The sequence below is a fragment of the Poromitra crassiceps genome, assembly GCF_964638095.1.
Source record: "Poromitra crassiceps genome assembly, chromosome: 9".
In the NCBI taxonomy this organism is placed as follows: domain Eukaryota; kingdom Metazoa; phylum Chordata; class Actinopteri; order Beryciformes; family Melamphaidae; genus Poromitra; species Poromitra crassiceps.
This window is the reverse complement of record NC_139630.1, coordinates 2,550,279-2,572,523: the sequence shown is the minus strand read 5'-3', so window position 1 is coordinate 2,572,523 and position 22,245 is coordinate 2,550,279. Positions and strand designations below refer to the sequence as shown.

Genomic DNA, 22,245 nt, shown 5'->3' with positions numbered 1-22,245 from the left:
TCGTTACTGCAAAAAGTAACTTAGTTACTGTAACGCGTTACTTAATAACGCGTTAGTCCCAACACTGGAGACTGGGGATTTGGAGACATCTCAATTTTTTTTTCTTGTATTTATCCTCAGCAGCTCAGTATACTCAGTTTTGGCTGCAAAGGCGCTGCTCTGATTGGCCACCTGATCTGTCAATCAAAGCAAACGTTGCTGCAGCCATGGATCTATTGTGGGCTGTAGCTAGCCTGGCTAACCTTTAGCTGAACTGGGCTAAAGAGAGACCGTTTGAAACAGATTCGTATATAGAGGAATAGTTGAGCGGACCCCATCGGCTTTGCGGGTTGACCCTGTTTCAGTGCGGTAAATTTAGTGTTTTTATTTGAGCTTTGTTACAGCTTTGTTACACTTTGTTACAGGGCGTGTGTCTGTTTGTGTGTGTGTGTGTGTGTGTGTGTGTGTGTGTGTGTGTGTGTGTGTGTGTGTGTGTGTGTGTGTCTGTGTGTGTGTGTGTGTGTGTGTGTGTGTGTGCGTGTGTGTGTGTGCATGTGTGTGTGTGTGTGTGTGCGTGTGTGTGTGCATGTGTGTGTGTGTGTGTTGCTCAAGCCCCAACCCGCGGGAGACATTAGGAGAAGAGCTCATCATACTTTTGTCACTGACAGCCCTTCCCATTAACAATGCTACAGCCAACAGGTTCCACAATGCTTTTCTGCACTGGCCATATGTAGAAACAAGGCTAGGTTTCCACCTAGACTTGTTTCTACATATGCAGGGCCATATGTAGAAACCAGGCTAGGTTTCCACCTAGCCTTGTTTCTACTGCTGTAATATGTAGTACACCACCACCCACATCCCCCTAGCCATCCCACCTCACCCCTGGAACCCCGACATGCTACAACCTTCCTATCCCCTTTTCCATAGCCCTGCCCCCCTGGCTTGCAACTCCTCCACCACCCACATGCACCTAGCCACTCCCCCTACACACCCTTCGAATCGCTAGCCCCAACCCCCTTCACTAAATGTCTGTGAGTGAGAGTCCTGACTTCATCATCTTCTGACCCCGGCCTGGCCTGCTGGCCAGCGCCGTGGGGAAAATTGATTGAGCGTCTGCTTGCTTTGTAGAGTAAAGCATTGTGGGCACTGAGAGGGACTTCACGCCTCATGGCTCATGGTGCATTCATGTGCACCTTGTAAACTTAGAAATCTATACTCGAATAACCATGAAGGTTGGTTAAAACAGGAAAGGTTCTATTTTTTTCTTTATTTCCTTTGTTGAAATACATAGCCTACATGTATCATTATTTATTTTTCTTTCACTAAAGCATCTTTAATAATTAGATAGCCTACTAAACATCACAACAATATCCCTTCAGTTCTACAGAGGCAGTTGTCCATGTGTGTCCATAAAAAGATCAAATCAAATTGTGATCAACAACTCCATCATATTCATGTCCCCAGATAGCTGAGCTCTGTGATCATTCTCGTGTTTTTTTACTGCAGCGCTTTTTTTAATGTCAAATTCCTGCTTGTTATAGTCACAAGATCTGGAAACACCTGAGGGGAGGAGCAACACCTGAGGGGAGGAGCAACACCTGAGGGGAGGAGCAACACCTGAGGGGATGGAGCAACACCTGAGGGGAGGAGCAAACATGTCTGAAAGTGTGGAAGCGCAGCTGAGTCGTCTGCTAAAGAGAGCAGAGCAGAGAAGGCAGGAGTGGAGGAGGCAGGAGCAACAGGAGCTGCACAGGGTGAGTGTTTAATATATTACAACATAAATAATTATTATTTAACATTTGACTGTAACAGATCTAACAGTCTGTGACTCTGCACTGTACAGGGAACAAGAGACAGAATTAATTCAACAGTACAGCAGCTTCCCACTAAATCAAAAAAGGTGTGACTTGGTCCTATAGCATTGACATTCTTAGAATGATGACATTCTCTAAGACCTTACCCTTAACACGTTCACTGCCAATGACGTGTTGATACGTCAAAAAAAATCCAACGGTTGACTGCCAATGACGTGTTAATACGTCAAAAAAAAAAAAAAAAAAATTGACGGTGGGACGTGCATCTAAGCCTTTTACATCTCCTATATAAATATGGGAGCCACCGAACGTGTACAACCCATTCCACCGACCCACTAAGTGGCGACAGTGCTCTCCAGACTAGAAAAAGCAGAGCCAAAACTGCAGGGGAACGCGCGATGAAACCATTCTCATAGCCTACTGTAAAATGGATTGGCGAAAACGCTTTCACTTTCGCGCTGATTGCTGGCGGTGGGGGATTGCAAATTTGCATAATAGATTATGGGTGCTACACACTTTGAAACACGCAGCATAACGTGTACAACCCATTCCACCGACCCACTAAGTGGCGACAGTGCTCTCCAGACTAGAAAAAGCAGAGCCAAAACTGCAGGGGAACGCGCGATGAAACCATTCTCATAGCCTACTGTAAAATGGATTGGCGAAAACGCTTTCGCTTTCACGCTGATTGCTGGCGGTGGGGGATTGCAAATTTGCATAATAGATTATGGGTGCAACACACTTTGAAACACGCAGCATAAATAAGACCAGAATCGCAAAAGCTTCATCAAAGCTCTCAACCGAAACCCCAAGAAACGAGCGAGCCCATCCAGACTTGCCCAGCGGCCGCCAGCAGACAGGAGCAGCAGCAGCAGCAGCAGAAACGAGCTTGTGACACGCCCGCTGCAGCCAAGAAGAACACACACGGAGGGAGGAGTTTGAAGGAGAGGGGTGTTTCCTGCTGTTATGGAGGAAATTACTGTTCAAAACAATTGTTTAGATGTCTGACGTCTTACTGATGCCAAAAATGAATGGTTAAAGTGACTGTTCTATCGAATTTCACAAAAAGCTATTTATCTCAGCTTAAATTTTCAGACGCTGAAACCATGCTGTATTTAAGTGCTAATGCCTACATAACTACTAACTCTACAAACTAACTATTTTAGACAGAGAAAGCACACATTCTATTAGTTCTTTTGAGATATTTTGTGTTCACAAAATCTTAGCAGAAAAGAATCCTCGGGTCTTGAAAGATGAGCCAGAATCCTCAAAAAAACTCTCTGGCAGAAGCTACCTACAGTAAAAAAAAAACGGCTGGCAGTGAATGTGTTAAAAGAAAGATCAGATCCTAATAAATAAAGATCTGGCAACACCTCAGGTGCGGAGCAACACCTGAGGGGAGGAGCAACACCTGAGGGGAGGAGCAAACGTGTGAAAGTGTGAAAGTGCTGCTGAGTGAGAGAGCAGAGCAGAGCAGGAGGCAGGAGCAGGAGTGTGTCTTTTGTCTAAAAAGTGTGCCAGGGCTTGCAAACCCTCCACATGGGGCACATTTGTATACAGACTATTAACTCATTCACTGCCAATATCTGACTGGCATTTTTGGCACAGGCCAAGTATTTCCATAATGTTTGGTCATCTTTCAAGACCCACAGTAAATTCTGTACTAGGACTACAGTGATGTCCAATACCTCAAAATGAAGATCTAAGTCTCTACTTTCACCCCCAAAAAGAAAGTTAGCTTTTAGCATGTTCTGTACTCTACTTATAACCCTTTGTATACACCCCATGTTCACCAAAAAAGCCTGTCTGGGAAGAGAAAAGGGAGAAAAAAGCATTTTTGTAAAAGGGCACAATCTCAGGCATAACTCACTCTCAATTCTTTTATTTTGAACTGTATTGACATCAGACATGTAAATATTATTCGTTAGGACACAAATGACAAAAAAAAAATATATATATATATATATATACACACATGAAGTGCTTTTTTTTTACATTCAACAATACAGTTTACTCGGTGTGAGTGTGCAGACAGACAGACAGACAGACAGACAGACACACCGACAGACAGACAGACAGACAGACAGACAGACAGACAGACAGACAGACAGACAGACAGACAGACAGACACACACACACACACACACACACACACGATCCCCCTTTTAGATTTCTAACCCAACATAGGATAAGCAATAACCACGCCCTGTGGCGCTGGGATTGGCCAGGAGCAACACTGGAGGGCACGCAGCCCAGCGATTTCATGAACCAACTGAAGAGCTCTTGAGAAGGACAGCGGGCTGCTGTGAGTGCCTTCTGCCCGCTGCTGCCTAGCTGTTCCTGTGTTTATTTTTGATTTGTTCTGGTGGTTCTGGTACACCCGTCCTCGTCCATGTCTCCCTGTCATATCAACTCTGCTATTTGATCGTTCCCGTTTTCCCCTCGGCTATTCAACACGTCCTCACCGCCCTCGCAAACTGATCGATCATTTCCTCATTCCTCCGATGATCAAACACATCTCTTGATTACTTTCTCCCGTTTTCTCCTGGCTGGCACAGAGGAAGGCGACTCCAGCTCGTGCAGCGCGCCGAGGGCGTTTCAATGGCGTTTCTCCTGTCTGCACAAGGAAGCGTTACCCGTTCTCTGCTTTTCCTCTTGCTCAATTTCAAAACAACAGCTGCGGTATGTGTTTGATCGCGTGCTGTCGGCTACCCTTTGAAGGCAGGGACCTGTGTCTGTGTCACAGGCTGGGCAAGTGTTTGCTGCAGGCGCTGCACCAATAAAAACAAAAACACGTCAAACACGTCTTTGGCGTGGATGGCTATTTCTGATAACACGTCAAAGACGTCTTTGGCGGTGAATGAGTTAACATCCATTGTGCATAGAATGCTATTTTCTACAGTGTGTTGTAAAGAACTCAACTCATTAAGAAAATCAGTGGTGTCTTTGACAAAAGAAGGAAGTGTGGCCACCATACCTCTGATGTTTCCGGGCCAAGGGCTACAACAGCCATGACCTGGATGTGAGCCTTCAGAAGGTCAGGGATTTAAACAGACATGACCTGCTCACTCCCAAATCTCCCTCGGGCCACGGCACTAAAATTGTATGTGCCACAACTTTTTCTCCGGTGTCGCATGAAATAAAAAACGCTGTTCTCAGCCACTGGCATATTTTGTGCAGTGACCCCTTGGTAGGACACGCGTTCACAAGTTCCCCTATTTTTGCTCAGAAGCGGGCTCGAAACCTGAGAGACATGTTAGTCAGGGCAGATTGTTATACACGCCCTACACATTTTTTATCCAATTTACCTAATGGTAATTTTCCTTGTTCGAGCTGTCTGCAGTGTAATGCGATGATCAGAGGTGAATCCTTCACTCACCCACACTCTGGCAAGAAGTACAACATTAAAAGTAGAATTTCTTGTAGATCTAAATTCGTTGTGTACTTGTTCAAATGTCCTTGTTCAAATGTTTATGTGGGGAAAACTCGTAGAGAACTCAAAACCCGCATCTCCGAGCACAAAAGTAAAATTTGCAATAAGGATGAAAAATCTTCTGTAGCGAGACATTTCAACGCTATGGGACATGAGGTTTGCACCCTGAGGTTGCAGGGCATAGAAACTGTTAGTCCATTGAAAAGGGGTGGGGATAGAGATAGGGCCTTGCTACAAAGAGAGGCCTTTTGGATTCACACTCTTCAGACAGAGCATCCGAAAGGACTTAATGAGGAACTGTTATTGGGCTGCTTTCTTTGAATGTGCAATTTTGTAACATATTTGTATTGTCTATTTTTAATGTACTTAGTAATATGCATTCCAGCCCTAGCTTAATCTCTCCTGTCTGTTATCACAATACAGCGGGACCTCTTTCTAGGCCATTATAGTGGAAACGTGCAATTATTTAAGCATAATTCTTGTTTTAAAACATTTCTATTGTATTCTGTATTTTGTTTTGTATCTATCTGTAGTCCAGACCTGGCTTACTCCGCCTACCTGTCACTTTGAATACAGCAGGGCCTTTACCTAGGCCTGGTTCTGCTCTCCCACACAGTGGGACTGACCAGACTATTGTTATTTATATATGCATACATTGTTGTATGTAGACATTTTTCTTTGATAATGGAACTTTTGTGTTGTGTATTGCTTGGTTCTTGAATTCTTTATATATTGTAACTGAATTTTGATATTTCGTTTATTGAAAGTACTTCCGTTCTCAGTGTATTTAAACGTCATCTCCGCCTGACACAGCAACACGCTGAAGAAGGCCGTTAGGCTGAAACGTCCGTGTGCTGTACCTGGTGTTAAGCTGGAATAAACTCAACGAAAGGACATTTTTGTGTGCTGGCTCTCCTTCTCCTACTAAGTATCTCCTGTGCCGTGCACCGAAACTTTAAAAACACCGGTGAGTGTGCTCGCTGCTGGCTTATGCCAGTTTGTTTGAACATGTGGATATTTCATGCCTGAGTGCGAGCAACTGCAACTTGTCCCAATTTCCCCCCGGGGATCATTAAAGTCTTTCTGATTCTGATATCTATGGTGCAAATAAATAAAACATAAAACCCTGGAGAGGGGGAAAAACACACTTGAAAAAACACACTTAGTTGGCTCTTAAAAAAGACCAGTGCACCCACAATAAATAAATAACTAGCAAACAGATAATATCAGTGCACTGTAATGGAAATATTGTTATTGTTTTATTATTGTTGAGAAACAGGCAACACTAGATTGGATGAATGCCTGCTGTAACCAACACATACATTTTTTTGTCATCCTGAGGAGCATGCCCCCAGATTCCATGCAGTCAAATGCAGGAAATGTGTTCAGAAGTAATCCAAAAGCAACGGAAAGTAATCAGTTACATTACTTTAATATTGTGATACTTGGATCACATTACTGATTACAATTTTTAACAGGTAATTAGTAATTGTATCAGATTACATTTTTAAAGTAACCCTTCCAACCCTGGCAGTGACTGCATTGTGCAGCTTGAACTAGTTAAGCTGCACTCACATCTCCCACTCAACAAAGTCATGCTACCCGCCACCTTCCATGCAGGAAGATAAAGGATGCCACGAGTTGAGTCATGTCCACCTCGTGCCTGAGGGCGGGGCCAGTCGTAGTCAATCATAACTTAAAACATTGTTTCAATGACGCATTTAGATTCATACTTCAAGTTTGAAGTGAAATAAAGCTAAAGGAAAGGACATAAGATAAAGAGATAACTTTTCTGTTATAAACTATTAAATAAATGGGTATATGGGTAGGTAGGCCTATATTTTCTATCACAAATCAACAGGCTTCTCTCGTGGCCTTCTTGTCATAGCTGTGAGTACAATAAGCCAACACTAGAGTGTGACAGAGTCCACACAAAAACAAACATGTACAGCATAGAGCATACAAATTTCATGGAGGCCCTTAACAAATAGCCTAATCTGTAAACACAAAACCTAAAGTGTAAAGGCAGATAGAGTAGCCTAATTTATGCACAATGAAGCGCACGTAACACTTAAACTTAACTGATTAACTTAACTTATTCACTTATTCACTTAAGATTAACCCCATTGCACCAGCTGTCGCTGATCTGCGCCCCCCCCAGAAACGACCCCCCCCCCCACAAAAAAAGGAGAGGAAGAGGAAAGAAGAAAAAATAAAAAAAATGAAAAAGAAAACTGTGATGGAAGATGTCTATTCATAGAATACATGAATGTGACCGCGTTTTGAAAATCAGCATCAACTGTATGTAGGCTATGTGGACATACAGGGAATTTGACTCCGGTATACGTTGGTCTCAATGTACGTACAAAGGAAAAAAAGAAAAGGTGTGCATACAAGCTAAAATGAACAAACAAGGACAGCGATCATATATAAAGCAAGTTAGGTGCTATTTACATGATATGAGTGTGATGTAGAGCTATAAATATGTATATAAGAAGGAATAAAAATAAAATCTAATTGTATACCTATGTACAGTGTAGTAGCCTATGTAAACCACACTGGATTATAAACAAGGCTATGAGTCAGATATTGCACCGTTGCACTGTGTTATGATGATGCTTGAGCTGATCACTACTGGAGTTACTGTGTTATGATGATGCTTGAGCTGATCACTACTGGAGTTACTGTGTTATGATGATGCTTGAGCTGATCACTACTGGAGTTACTGTGTTATGATGATGCTTGAGCTGATCACTACTGGAGTTACTGTGTTATGATGATGCTTGAGCTGATCACTACTGGAGTTACTGTGTTATGATCATGCTTGAGCTGATCAATACTGGAGTTACTGTGTTATGATGATGCTTGAGCTGATCACTACTGGAGTTACTGTGTTATGATCATGCTTGAGCTGATCACTACTGGAGTTACTGTGTTATGATCATGCTTGAGCTGATCACTACTAGAGTTACTGTGTTATGATGATGCTTGTTATTAGCAATGTATTTTGTACTGTTTGTCCCAATGCCTGCTGCAAACCAAATTTCTTTCGAGATATCAAGTTGACGTTTTTAAATGGTGCATTTTTTGTGTATTTTTTTTTATCAAATTTACAGTTACAGTCTTAGTCAGAGTACGACAAATTCAGCAGCATAATTATCTGTGGCATCTTGGTTATAATGGTGATATTGCCTTTTAAAATTAGATTATTCACTAGCCACTAGGTGAGGATGAACACATATTTTTTCCTATTGCATCTCCATTTACACTGGAATGGTAATAGATGTAGGTTTACTTACACTGGAGTCATATTCCAGAGCTTCTGACCTTTCACAGAAGACCAGACATCTGCATGAAGGCCAAATGGTTGAGGAGCTATCCTGATTTATTTTGGGTATGCCTGTCTAGGGGGCCCTTTACACGAGGACAGTTTCTGAAAGAAACGACACAATAGCGTTTCCTTCACACCTTTTCCTTCACACCTTCTCCCTGTTTACATGAGCGCTGTTGAATTTTTAAAACGCCGTAATGTACATGCCAGGTCGCTAGGTGGCAGTGTGATCACCTTATTCTTTGCCCATACAAGGACGCTTACTGCATGACGTAATTTCGCTTTAAACGCGGAAGTAGAGTACACTTTCCGCAGTCATTTAGACTTGCCAAAAAGCTTTTTTCAAGCTAAAAAAACCCCCCAAACTGTTAAAGTTTTAATATTTGTTGGGTGAGAATGTAACATATGTGACCAGTTTATCAGAATAACACCTATTGGGAATCTTTAACGAGCAGCGAGGACCGGGAGCGCTGACTGTGATCTGTCACCCTACTGCTACTGGCAGTGAGAAAACACTGTCGACGTGCTTTTGTAACTAACGTTAAATGCCGACCGGGTACAGCCATCGGCTTCTCGCAGCAGTAACGTTCTGAACATGTAACTGAAGTTGGCCGCAGTGTAGCTTAATTCTGAATGTTGCCAAACTTCATTCATAATGACGTTTTATTTGGTTGTCAACTCGCGCACGGCTATGGCGTGTGCAGGCACGTCAGAGTTTCTGAAATGTGCCGTTCCAAAGCGATTACATGGAGCGCTCAGCCCCGCTCAGCGGGGAGCGTCTCAAACAATTCCACTCTGGAGGGTGGTTTTAAAATGTGTCGTTTCCTAAGCGCGAATTCGCCGTCGCCGTCTAAAAGGGAGGCACTAACGATAAAATAATTCCCCGTTTCCATAGGAAACCGTCCTCGTGTAAAGTGCCCCTAGGTGAGAGAACACTCTCACAGCACCTGGGGCAACATGCTTTGACAATTTCAAAAAATATATTTGAAAAAATATGAAGTGTAGAAGAACAGATGGACTTTTAGAAAGAAGGAATAAAACATTGCTCAGTCCTACCATCACATGTTTTAATGATCTATTACACAGTGAATATTGAACTGAAGCTTGACTTTAAAACATTATTTTGTAAATCAAATCGCAATCCGTATCTAATCACGATTAGATAGTTTCCCCAAATTGTTCAGCCCTATACTCATGAGCTGGGACGTGTGTGTGTGTGTGTGTGTGTGTGTGTGTTTCTCCTCTCAGAAGATGAGTGTTCATGTGGAGGAAGAGAGTGGAGCAGAGCCTCCTGACAGCTGTCTGTCTGTGGAGGAGTTTCCAACACTCTTCAGTCATCAACATGGACTCTCAGACACAAAGTAAGACAACTGTTACCCTCTAAACCTCATAATAGCCTGAGGAGGCCCTGGACTGGATACAGTCATACCTCTCTGACAGAGTCCAAATGGTAGAAATAGGAGGTTTACTCTCTGAGCCCAGAAACCTTACCTGTGGGGTCACTAAAGGAAGTATTATTGGTCCTCTATTATTTTTGTTGTATATTAATGACATGGAGTCAGCCTGTTCATGTCCTTTATTTCTGTACGCAGACGACTCCAGCTTGTTGGTAACCAGAGAGTGCTTAGAATCAGTCAGATCATCACTTAGTGAAGAACTTCTAAATGTAAGCACATGGTTATGCAACAATAAGCTATCCCTGCGCTTAGGAAAATCTGAATGTATTGTCTTTGGAACAAAGCATAAACTAAGAAACCAACCTAGTTTTTCGGTAGAATGTAATGGTGTTAAGTTACAAGAAAAGTGACATATCTGGGAAGTCAATTGGATCAGTATATGACGAGTGAAGCTATGGCCCTCTCTGTCATTGGGAAAATTCACTCAAGGACAAAGTATTTGGCAAGAATATCTAAGGACACGAAGACCATGAGGACTTTAGCTATGTTGTTAATCCCATGTTACGAACTGTATATCCTGCTACATTGCTATAACAAAAAATCTAAAGATGAGCTCCAAAAAGCCCAAAACTAACTAATGAGGCTCATCCTTAACCTCTGTCCAAGAACGCACATTAGCCCAACACATTTTAAAGATTTAAATTAACTCCCTGTTGAAAGTAGAGGACAACAGTTGAAACGTATCATAGTCTATAAAATAATACATGACCTTTGTCCTAATTACTTCACCAAGTACTTCCAGTTTGTTCGGGACATTCATATAGCCTGAACACGAGGGCTAGTGTAACAGATTTGAAGCTACCCAATCTGAAAGGCAAAGCTGGCAACACAATACTTGTGCGTGTGTGTGTGTGTGTGTGTGTGTGCGTGTGTGTGTGTGTGTGTGTGTGTGTGTGTGTGTGTGTGTGTGTGTGAGAGAGAGAGAGCGAGAGAGAGAGAGAGATCTGAGTATCCTTTTAAAACATGCCTTTCCTTTGATGGAACAAATATTACTTGGCAGACAGTTCCAAGACACTATAGGCCTGTTCTATATGACCGCTTCTTTCAGTTGGATTTTGGTCAGAGTAAAGTAATCTGTCCTTCACTCGCCCCTCTGTGTGTATGAATACTTGAACTGTAAATTATGTTGTTAAAGAAAAAGAGTCTGAGTTTGAATAACTCTATGAAAATATTGAATAAACTGAAGTGTAAAGAGCACCCCCTGCAGGTGACCTAACGGAGCCAGATTTTTTAAATTAGGTAATTAGGGCAGATTAATGGACACATTTGCAAGCTGCACAGCTTCCACTGGTCACATAGCGCCGCACATCACTACACAGGTATTCCACTATGTCTATTCTGCCTTGGGGGGTTTATTGCACTAGTCTGTCTAATCTGCCTTGGGGGGGTTTATTGCACTAGTATGTCTAATCTGCCTTGGCGGGTTTATTGCACTAGTATGTCTAATCTACCTTGGGGGGTTTATTGCACTATGTCTAATCTGCCTTGGGGGGTTTGTTGCACTAGTATGTCTAATCTGCCTTGGGGGGTTTATTGCACTAGTATGTCTAATCTGCCTTGGGGGGTTTGTTGCACTAGTATGTCTACACCCACGACTGCGTGGCGACTCAAACCTCTAACACCATCGTGAAGTTTGCAGACGACACAGCAGTCGTGGGGCTGATCTCGGGGAGCGACGAGACGGCCTACAGAGAGGAGGTGGGGGCTGTGGAACAATGGTGCCAGGACAACCACCTCTCTCTGAACGTCTCCAAGACCAAGGAGATCATTGTTGACTACAGGAGGGGGGGGGGCGCACACCCCCCAATCACCATCAACGGCACAGTGGTGGAAAGGGTGGACAGCTTCAAGTACCTGGGAGTCAATATCCACCAGGACCTGACTTGGGCCGGCCACACCGCCACTGTTGTCAAAAAGGCCCAACAGCGAATACACGGACTCAAGCGCCTGAAGAAATTTGGGCTAAGGAAAGAAATCCTCAGGGACTTCTACAGAGGCACCATTGAAAGCCTGCTGACTGGCGGCTTCACCACCTGGTACGGGAACTGTACCACCATGGACCGCAGGGCGCTACGGAGAGTGAGACGCGCGGCCCTGCACGTAACAGGATGTGAGTTGCCAGATCTGCAAGAACTGTATAAACAGCGGTGCCTCAGGAGGTCCCTGAAGATCATCAAAGACACAAACCATCCCCACAACAGCCTGTTCTCCCTGCTACCCTCAGGGAGAAGATACAGGGTTCCAAAAGCACGCACAAATCGCTTGAGGAACAGTTTCTTCCCGCAGGCCACGAGACTCCTTAACATACACAAATAGTGTAGTAGCCGTACTGTACCGTACTGTAGCTGCTACCATTACGTATGTCTAATGTTTAATTGTATGTTTAATAAGGAATATGCTATTCGCACCTGTATGTCAAATACGCCGAATTTAAAACGCCAAGTTTAATTGTATGTTTAATAAGGAATATGCTATTTGCACCTGTATGTCAAATACGCAGAATTTAAAATGTTGAATCACGTCTAAAGTATGCACACGACATGCGCACCTATGTGCAGTGAATATGCCACTGTCTCTGACTTGTCTTATCACTATACTGCCTTATTGCTTGTTGTGTCTCTTGTTGTTTTTGCACTCATATGCCCTGTTATATTTGTACTATGTTGTAAACGGAGTCCACAGCACAAGAATTTCACACGTGATACTTGTACCATGGAGTGACAATAAAAATCTTGAATCTTGAATCTTGAATCTAATCTGCCTTGGGGGGTTTATTGCACTAGTATGTCTAATCTGCCTTGGGGGGTTTATTGCACTAGTATGTCTAATCTGCCTTGGGGGGTTTATTGCACTAGTATGTCTAATCTGCCTTGGGGGGTTTATTGCACTAGTATGTCTAATCTGCCTTGGGGGGTTTCAATAATGAGAAAGTTCAACAAGCTTTAATGATACAACAAATTAATTTTGGCGTATGACTCCATGATATGATGAAACTCTCCTGAGATGATGAGAGGGCGTCGTCAGTGAAGAATAGGAGGATAGGAAATCCCCCATAGGGAATTCTTCAGGAGTCATGACGATGGTGGTGGTCAGGGGAGGAGGTGGGGCGAAAACAACTGCTTCAGCGACGATGATCAGCAACTGAGAATGACACATGGCACATACACAGCACATAGCAAACAGAGTAAAACATGGACCCTGATATACTGCTGATTAGGTGATTGACTCAGCAGGAAAGGAATAGCTTGGGCTGATTGGTTATTGCCACATGAGGGGAAGCAGCGTGGGAAACTGTGAATGGATGAGGAGAGAGCATGAATGAAAGGGGGCGTGCCCAACAATGAATGGGTTATACAACCTCAAAGAAATGGGGCATGCACTGTGATATGACCTATCATGCTAAGTGGCCTTCATTCGTGAAATCTTTTAAAACATCACTTATTGCACTAGTCTGTCTAATCTGCCTTGGAGGGTTTATTGCACTAGCCTGTCTAATCTGCCTTGGGGGGTTTATTGCACTAGTATGTCTAATCTCCCTTGGGGGGTTTATTGCACTAGTATGTCTAATCTGCCTTGGGGGGTTTATTGCACTCAGGATCCAGCAGGAGAGACCCAACTCTCCTCAACCCAGCTGTGTGTCTCTGAAGAGCGACCGCTCAAAGAATCGATGGATGAATTTTAAAGATGGACACCATTCTTCTGAAGAGAAGTAAGTTGTTCCAGTGTTACTGCAGGAGTGCACTCCCGGCCACTAGGGGGCAGTGCAGTACTACCTTTGGAACAGTCTAGGTTAGAGTGAGTGTGTTGTTGCCACGTCCTTTTCCTTCCGGTCGTGTGAGAGTGTGCACCTTGTCTCTCCTCTCTCTTCAGCATGTGATTGCTTGTTTGATGCAAGTCTGCTAGTATTTATATGCTTTATGTTACAAGATTTATGTTAACAGTGTTCACTCATGTTATAGTGTCATGTCATGCAGTTTCTCATATGTTGTTATGTCACCCGCAGGGTGTTCTCATCTTTGTCAGAAATAAAATTGCTAGCAGACATTGAGGAGTCTTTCTTCATGAGAACACCATCATGCTGGTCAAATGCCCCTTCCCCGGCTGCGACTTTGAGACCGAAGACGTCTCAGAGGGACTCGCCATCGCGCTGCTGACGGCCCACGGACATGCCCATCGGGATGCAGTGGCCCGGCCCCCAGCTCACCAAGGTCCGAAGCTGGAGCGGCCTAGGGTCGACACCGGCATCTCGACAGAGGAATGGAATGTGTTCGTCCGGCGTTGGAATGTCTTCTGTGCAGGCTCGGGCATAGGAGCAGCCCAGGCCCCGTTCCAGCTGTTTCAGTGTGCGGGGTCCGAACTTGGTGACAGCCTACTGAAAGCGGACCCGGATGCCGCCTCCGGGACTGTGGCTGACCTACTCGCCGCTATGCGCTCGCTGGCCGTTGTTCCGGTCGCCACATGCGTCCTGTGCACAGAGCTGCTTCAGTTGCGTCAGGAACGCGACGAGACATTCCGCGCCTTTACCGCCAGGGTGCGTGGGAAGGCAGAGACATGTTCCTACATTGCTGTCTGTGAATGCGGCAGGGATGTGAGCTACACCGATCACATCATCCGCGATGTCCTTGTCAATGGGATCTACGACTCAGACATACGCCGCGAGGCGCTAGGCGCACCTGACATTCTCAGGAAGCCCGTGAACGATGTGATCGCGCTCGTTGAGGGCAAGGAGATGGCTCGTAACGCCCTCCCGTCATCCGCCCTGTCGGCTGTCTCCTCATTCCAGCGCTCGAGGAAGAGCCCACAGCTGAGCCCACAGCCAAGCCCACAGCGGAGCCCCTCCTTGGCCCCGAGCCCAGCTGATATGGCGAGACGAGCCGCGTGCCCAGGATGTCAGAACACCTTTCCTGTCTTCACAGAGGGGTCTCGTGGATGGAATACCAAGCCTCACCAGCTCTGTATCGACTGCTTCAGGGCCCGCCGACGCAAGCGGCGGCCGCCACCATTCGACGGTCAACAGGCCGCCCTGGAGTCGGAGCCGATCTCCCAGCTCTCGACCATTCAGTCTGAGGCGCACCCAGGCCACTGTCGCGGGAGCCATCGCCAACGCCGCACGGCAGCACCAGTGAGACTCGAGCACCATATCTTCTCCAAGGGCGAATGGAGGCGGGCCAGACTGAGGGAACACCCCCGGGCACTGATCACCGTCTCGGTTGACAATCCAGTCAGTCAGGGGGACAGCGCCGGCTGTCGGCCATCGGGGATCAAGGTGAAGGTGTCTGCTATCGCAGACACGGGTGCGCAGTCGGACATTTGGTCTCTAGAGGAGTACCTCGCCTGCGGATTCTCGCGTGACGACCTACGCCCTGTCAGCCTCAGCCTCTCGGCTGCCAACCGCTCCCCCATAGCCATTGATGGTGCATTCTTCGCTAGACTCTCTGCGGTCCCCAAGAGCGGCGGGGGGTCGTCCTGCCGCTCCATGGTGTATGTAAGCAGCTCGGTCCGGGGCATGTACCTCTCCTATGGGTCGCTGCTCAACCTCGGCCTCCTGCCCAAGGACTTCCCGACAGGTGGTGCGGGGCTACCCAGGGACGAGCGCGATTCCGCTACCCCTTCCTCGCCGGACCTGCCCTTGTCTGTCAATGCAGTGAGGTACGCCAACGGCGGCTGTGACGGCCATGACCCCCATGGCGCCCGGTGCTCGTGCCCACAGCGCGCTGTCCCTCCGTCGCGCCCCGCGGCACTGCCATTCCCCTGCACGCCTGAGAACAACGACCAGATGAAGAGGTGGTTGTTTGAGAGGTACGCCTCGTCCACATTTAACACGTGCCCCCATCGGGCGCTGCCTTGCATGGAGGGACCGCCCATCGAGATGCACGTGGACCCTGCCGCCACTCCTACAGCATGCCACACCACAGCCGGTGTGCCTCTCCACTGGCAGCATAAGGTCCGCGACGACCTTCTCCGGGACGAGGCCCTCGGTGTCATCGAGCGCGTGCCATACGGCGAGCCGGTTACATGGTGCCACCGTATGGTGGTTACCCGGAAGCACGACGGGTCCCCCCCGCAGAACCGTGGACCTTTCCCCTCTCAATAAGTTCTGCCAGCGTGAGACTTTCGCAAATGAATCCCCATTCCACCTTGCACGTTGTGTTCCGAAGGGCACCTGGAAGACTGTCACGGACGCTTGGAACGGTTATCACAGTGTGCCCCTGCGCGAGTCTGATCGTCATCTGACAACCTTCATCACTCCCTTTGGCCGGTGGCGTTACACCAGGGCGCCACAGGGTTTTCTGTCGTCGGGTGATGGCTACAACCGCCGTTTCGACGCTGTCCTCTCAGACTTCGAACGCAAGGAACGCTGCGTGGATGACACGGTCCACTACGACACCGACCTGGAGCAGCACTGGTGGAGGACCATCGACTTCCTGACACGCGTCGGGCGGTCAGGCGTCGTGTTGAACCCGGACAAGTTCCAATTTGCGCAGAGGAGCGTTGATTTTGCTGGCTTCAGGGTGTCGGACGCTACTATCGAGCCACTTCCCAAATACCTGGATGCCATTCGGGACTTCCCCCGCCCGGTCTCCACAACGGACATCAGGAGCTGGTTCGGCCTCGTCAACCAGGTGACTAACTACGCCCAGTTGCGTGACACTATGGCCCCTTTCAAGCCCTTCCTCAGCCCACGCTGCAAGTTCTTGTGGTCACCTGAGCTGGAGGAGGCCTTCCAGGCATCCAAGCATGTCATAATTGGGGCCATTCGCGAAGGTGTGGAGATCTACGACATGCAGAAGCGCACCTGCCTCCGCCCCGACTGGTCCAGGCGGGGCATTGGCTACTTCCTTCTCCAACAGCATTGCAGCTGTGCCTCAGGCGTGCCGGACTGCTGCCCGGGGGGTTGGAGAATCACACTCGCTGGGTCGCGCTTCCTGTCCCCGGCGGAGCAGCGCTATGCGGCCATTGAAGGGGAGGCCCTGGCCATGGCCTGGGGCCTGGAGCAGACACGATACTTCACACAGGGATGCGACATCCTCGTCGTGGTCACCGATCACAAGCCCCTGGTGAAGATCTTCGGGGACCGCACTCTTGACGAGATCACGAACTCACGCCTGTTCAGGCTGAAGCAGCGTACCCTCCCGTGGCGTTTCGAGGTTGTGCACCTTCCTGGCAAGAGCAACCATGCCGCTGACGCTGCCTCGAGGCACCCCTCCCCCTCGGGCTCGGCTAACAGCTTCTCTCTGGGACCACTAGGCGTGCCTGACGCCGTGGAGTTGGCGCTCATGGCTTCGATCCGCACCGACGCTCAGGAGCTCGGCGCCGTCTCCTGGCCCCTCCTCGCACAAGAGACAGTGGCTGACGCGTCCCTCGGCCGCCTACTGGACATGATTGAGCACGGGAACGGGGTGGACGCGCATGACCCTTCTATGCGCAGGACGGGGTCTTGCTGTACCAAGATCGCGTCGTGGTTCCCCTGTCCCTCCGCGAAAGGGTCCTTCGGCACCTTCATGCTGCCCACCAGGGGGTTTCAGCGATGGAGCAGCACGCCCGGGCCATAGTCTACTGGCGCCTTCTGGTGTCCAACATTGGCCCGGCGGGATCGCTTCCTGCGCGCGATGATACAGCTGCGCAACACACCCGACCCGGACTGCAACCTCTCGCCGGCGCAGATTATCTTCGGTCACCCCCTTCGAGGGTCGCTCTCCTTCGTCAACCGGCTTGAGAAGTTTTCGAACCCACATGTCCGTCCGCTCTGGCGTCAGGCATGGGCTGCGAAGGAGGATGCCCTTCGTACGCGGATGTCCCGCACTACCGAGTCTCTGGGGGCTCATTCGAGACCGCTCCGCCCTCTGGCTCTCGGTGAGAGGGTGTTCGTCCAGAATCAGCAGGGCCCTAGCCCCAACAAGTGGGACAGATCTGGGGTGGTGGTAGAGTCGCTTGGCCACGATCAGTATCGGGTGAGAGTCGATGGTTCAGGACGTCTGACTTTGCGCAATCGGCGGTTCCTCCGTGGCTATACGCCGGTCGCCCCCTATACCCAGCGGCTGCAGTCGCCGCCTCCTCCGCTTCCTCCCTCCCTGGAATGTCTGCCCCCGGTTACCCCCCCTGGCCCGGTGGTGCCCCAGAGTGACGCACGGCAGTGGACAGACGGGCCCCGTGATGCAGATTTGGGCCCCTCTCTGCAAGCGCCCTCAGGCGGGGCGACGTCTCTCCCTGCGCCCCTTGTTCCCGCTGGTGTGGCCCCTGCTACACTTCCCCCAGCACCGTCGCCAGTGCGGCCCGCCCCTGCTGCATCTCTTCCTGCGCCGTCGCCGTTACGGCCCGCCCACCCGGCCCGCGCCAGGGGGCCGCCCAAGCGTTACGAGCCGGAGACCGGCCGTTGGACTTTGGACTGAGACCGTTAACCCGCGGTGATCCGTGGCTTTCCGGTCTGGGGGGAATGCAGGAGTGCACTCCCGGCCACTAGGGGGCAGTGCAGTACTACCTTTGGAACAGTCTAGGTTAGAGTGAGTGTGTTGTTGCCACGTCCTTTTCCTTCCGGTCATGTGAGAGTGTGCACCTTGTCTCTCCTCTCTCTTCAGCATGTGATTGCTTGTTTGATGTAAGTCTGCTAATATTTATATGCTTTATGTTACAAGATTTATGTTAACAGTGTTCACTCATAGGGAGGTACGGTGGTGCAGTGGTGAGCACTATCGGCTCACAGCTCGAAGGTCGTGGGTTCGATTCCCACCCGGGCCGATGTGAACACTGAAGGAATGCGTGCCCGTCCGCATGTCCTCGAGTGCCCACCATCCGGGTGGGGGTCGGCAAAATGGCCTTTCTGTGTGGAGTTTGCATGTTCTCCCCGTGCCTCTCGGGGGTCTCCTTCATATAGGAACCCCCTTCACAAAAACATGCAACATCCTGGTTGCTTATATGGTTCCTCCTCTGATCGTTAAGGGCGCCTGTTCAGAGGGAGGGGAACTGGTTGGAATAGCGTGAACCTCCCACGTGCTATGTCCTACCGGTGAAGCTTCCTCGGGCAGGTGAAAAGAAGCGGCTGACTTGACTGCCCATGTCTCGGAGGATGCATGGAATCAGTCTCGGCTCTCCCCAGATCGGCAGAGGATGGAGTAGCAACCAGGATTGAGTAATTCAAATGAGCACTAAACGGGGGATAAAAATGGGATAAAAAATCAGGGGGAAAAAAACATAAAAAAAAAAAAACAGTGTTCACTCATGTTATAGTGTCATGTCATGCAGTTTCTCATATGTTGTTATGTCACCCGCAGGGTGTTCTCATCTTTGTCAGAAATAAAATTGCTAGCAGACATTGAGGAGTCTTTCTTCACAAGGCATCTCGCACGCTCGATTCCTAGGCTTGCCCTCTGCATGGCCTCGCCCATCCTGCAGCTCGCCGAGCTGGCCCTGCAGCTTGCATACGCAGCTCGGCTGCTGCACGGCCTTGCCTGCCCTATTGGCGCGCGCGCAATTGTAACAGCCTCGGAGCCACTGGCTAGCAAAAAGCTAACTAGCTTAGCAAACTTAAACGAAACAGTCTGAAAATGAAATGAAAACTCTCCACACTAAGGAGGCTGACTCAACAGGTTCGCTAGCAGCTTACAGCACTCTGTATAGTACGATAGTGTCATTATATTATATTAGAGAAAAAGTAAATATAAAAACGAAAATGAGAGCAGGTGAGAAGCGTGACCTACCCGGAACTAGCATAGGTGCAACTGCATCATTAAACCAGTAGGGTGGAACCTAATTAGATGGAACTGATTGTGGGGAAGTTCACTATCAAAACAGAGATGTCAGGACAAATAAAGAAACAAAATAAAAAAAGAAAAATTGGCTCGGCTACACAATGTCTCCCTCGCTCTCTCCCTCTCTCTCTTCCTCAGTCTCTCCCCCTCTCTCTCCCTCTCCCTCAGTCCCTGTCCCTCTCCTCCTCTTCCTCAGTCTATCTCCCTCTCCTCTCTCTCCCTCAGTCTCTCTCCCCCTCTCCCCTCTCTCCTTCAGACTCTCTTGTGAGCCTCAGAATGATGACATCATCACTGATGACATAATCACTGATGATACTAATGATGTCATCAGTGACATCATGACTGAACTATAGCCTCAGCCTTATGGCAATCAGCCTTAGGGAAACTAGGGCAATTAATCTGGCCTAATTAAAAAATCCGGCTCCACTAGGTCACCCGCACGGGTGCTCTTTACACCCCCTGAATGAGATCTCAATCCCTGAATCTTAATCTCGCACACTACTTGTGCTCGATTCCTAGGCTCGCGGTGCCGCGTCTATGTGCCGACAGGCCGCAATGCCGATAGCCCACAAGCAGAACCAGCTGAGCGAGGCGGCATACAGCGTGTCGGTGGACCGGCTGGAGCTAAGCTCTCCCAGCCCCCACGTCTAAACCGAACCTCCCCCCACGCCTAAACCTAACCTCCCCCAGACCCTAACCTCTCCCACCCCCCACGCATAAACCTAAGGTCAGCATTGCGGGTGGTCTGCATAGTGGGTGGACACCAGGCTCGCAAAAGGAGGAAGTTTCTTCCAACTGTTTTTAGAACTATGAAGAAGTTCCTCCAGTCCGAAAGTGCCTATGACATCATTGTTGCATGTGTGTGTGTGTGTGTGTGTGTGTGTGTGTGTGTGTGTGTGTGTGTGTGTGTGTGTGTGTAGGTGAGCTCTGAGTATACTTTTAAAACATGCCTTTCCTTTGATGGAACAAATATTACTTGGCAGACAGTTCTAAGACACTATAGTCCTGTTCTATATGACAGCTTTTTTCATCTAGTTGGATTGTGGTCAGAGTAAAGTCATCTGTCCTGCACTCGCCCCTCTGAGTGTATGAAGACTTGAACTGTAAATTATGTTGTTGAAAAGAAATGGAGTCTGAGTTTGAATAACTCTGAAAATATTGAATGAACTGAAGTGTAAAGAGCACCCCTGTGGCCAACATCAGCTCTGCTTTGTCCATCCTGTGTTTCTATCAGGATCCAGCAGGACAGAGCAGACTCCTCTGTCCAAAGCTGTGTGTCCATGGGGAGTGACCGGTCTATGGATCGTCCTTCAAACATCTTCAAACGTCTTCAAACATTCTTCAAACATGGACACCACTCTACTGATAAAAGGTAAAAACTTAAAACTGGTGAAAACAGATGTGTTTGTTGTCATCTGACTCAAAGTAGCTTTGTACCACATGGTTTCTCCAGAGTCCATTTTGTTATGTACAGTATGTCTAAAAAGTATTTGAATACATGACGTACTTACCTGTCAAACGATGGGAGGAGCACCTGAAGGCAGCAGGAATCTCTGTAAAGTGACCACAGCTTCATGAGTTGATAAAGCTATGAGACAATGAGGTGAATATTGGACTTCTAAACCCACAAGGCATCTCGCACGCTCGATTCCTAGGCTTGCCCTCTGCGTGGCCTCGCCCATCCTGCAGCTCGCCGAGCTGGCCCTGCAGCTTGCATACGCAGCTCAGCTGCTGCACGGCCTTGCCTGCCCTATTGGCGCGCGCGCAATTGTAACAGCCTCTATTCTGCGTTGTGTATTTGGTTGGCTGAATGACAGACACACACACACCGTAGCTGGATGATCAGTAGGGTTTTACTTCACAGGAGAAACAAATACAAGGTGATACACAACGCTCCACACATCTCTCTCCACATTCTGGAACCAGCATAGGTGCAACTGCCTTATACAGTATACTAATGTATAATGTACAATGTAAAATGGTGTATACAAATAAATAATAAACAAAATAAAGTGCTATACAATATACAAAATACATTCACTGCAATAGACTATTACATACAATTTCCAGCCACATCAACCCAATTCTCTTTTTTGTGTGCAAAATATAAACAATTTAAAATAAACACATGGAACAATATAGCTTCACAGGAGAAACAAAAACAAGGTGTCACACATCGCTCCACACATCTCTCTCCACATATCTCTACAAAAAGGAATAACAGAAACACACATAAACGTACTATACACATTACACCACGACTCCGACCGGCACACGCCGCGTACTGACTGCGGCCGGGGCTAACGTTAGCAGAAGCACAGAGCCACTGGCTAGCAAAAAGCTAACTAGTGTAAGATGATATTTATCTTGTTAATCATTGTTTTAAGATGATCTTATTTTGTGTATGGTTTATGTTTACATGCAGTGATTAATGGTTCATCAGGTCATAAATATATTCGGTCTAGTTCTATTCTAAAGTAGGAAC

The 22,245-nt window shown here is 47.7% G+C and overlaps 1 protein-coding gene across 1 annotated transcript in view; it reads left to right on the top strand.

Annotated features, from left to right (window-relative positions):
* Window positions 1-1,613: 1,613 nt before the first annotated feature.
* Window positions 1,614-22,245, top strand: part of LOC310782967 (NLR family CARD domain-containing protein 3-like) — a 53,607-nt gene continuing 32,975 nt past the window's right edge. The window contains exons 1-4 of the mRNA XM_083643743.1: window positions 1,614-1,733; window positions 9,806-9,918; window positions 13,610-13,723; window positions 20,995-21,132. Of these exons, the coding sequence (XP_083499869.1) occupies window positions 1,635-1,733; window positions 9,806-9,918; window positions 13,610-13,723; window positions 20,995-21,132 (464 nt within the window). The 5' untranslated portion in view covers window positions 1,614-1,634. The remainder of the gene's footprint in view (window positions 1,734-9,805; window positions 9,919-13,609; window positions 13,724-20,994; window positions 21,133-22,245) is intronic.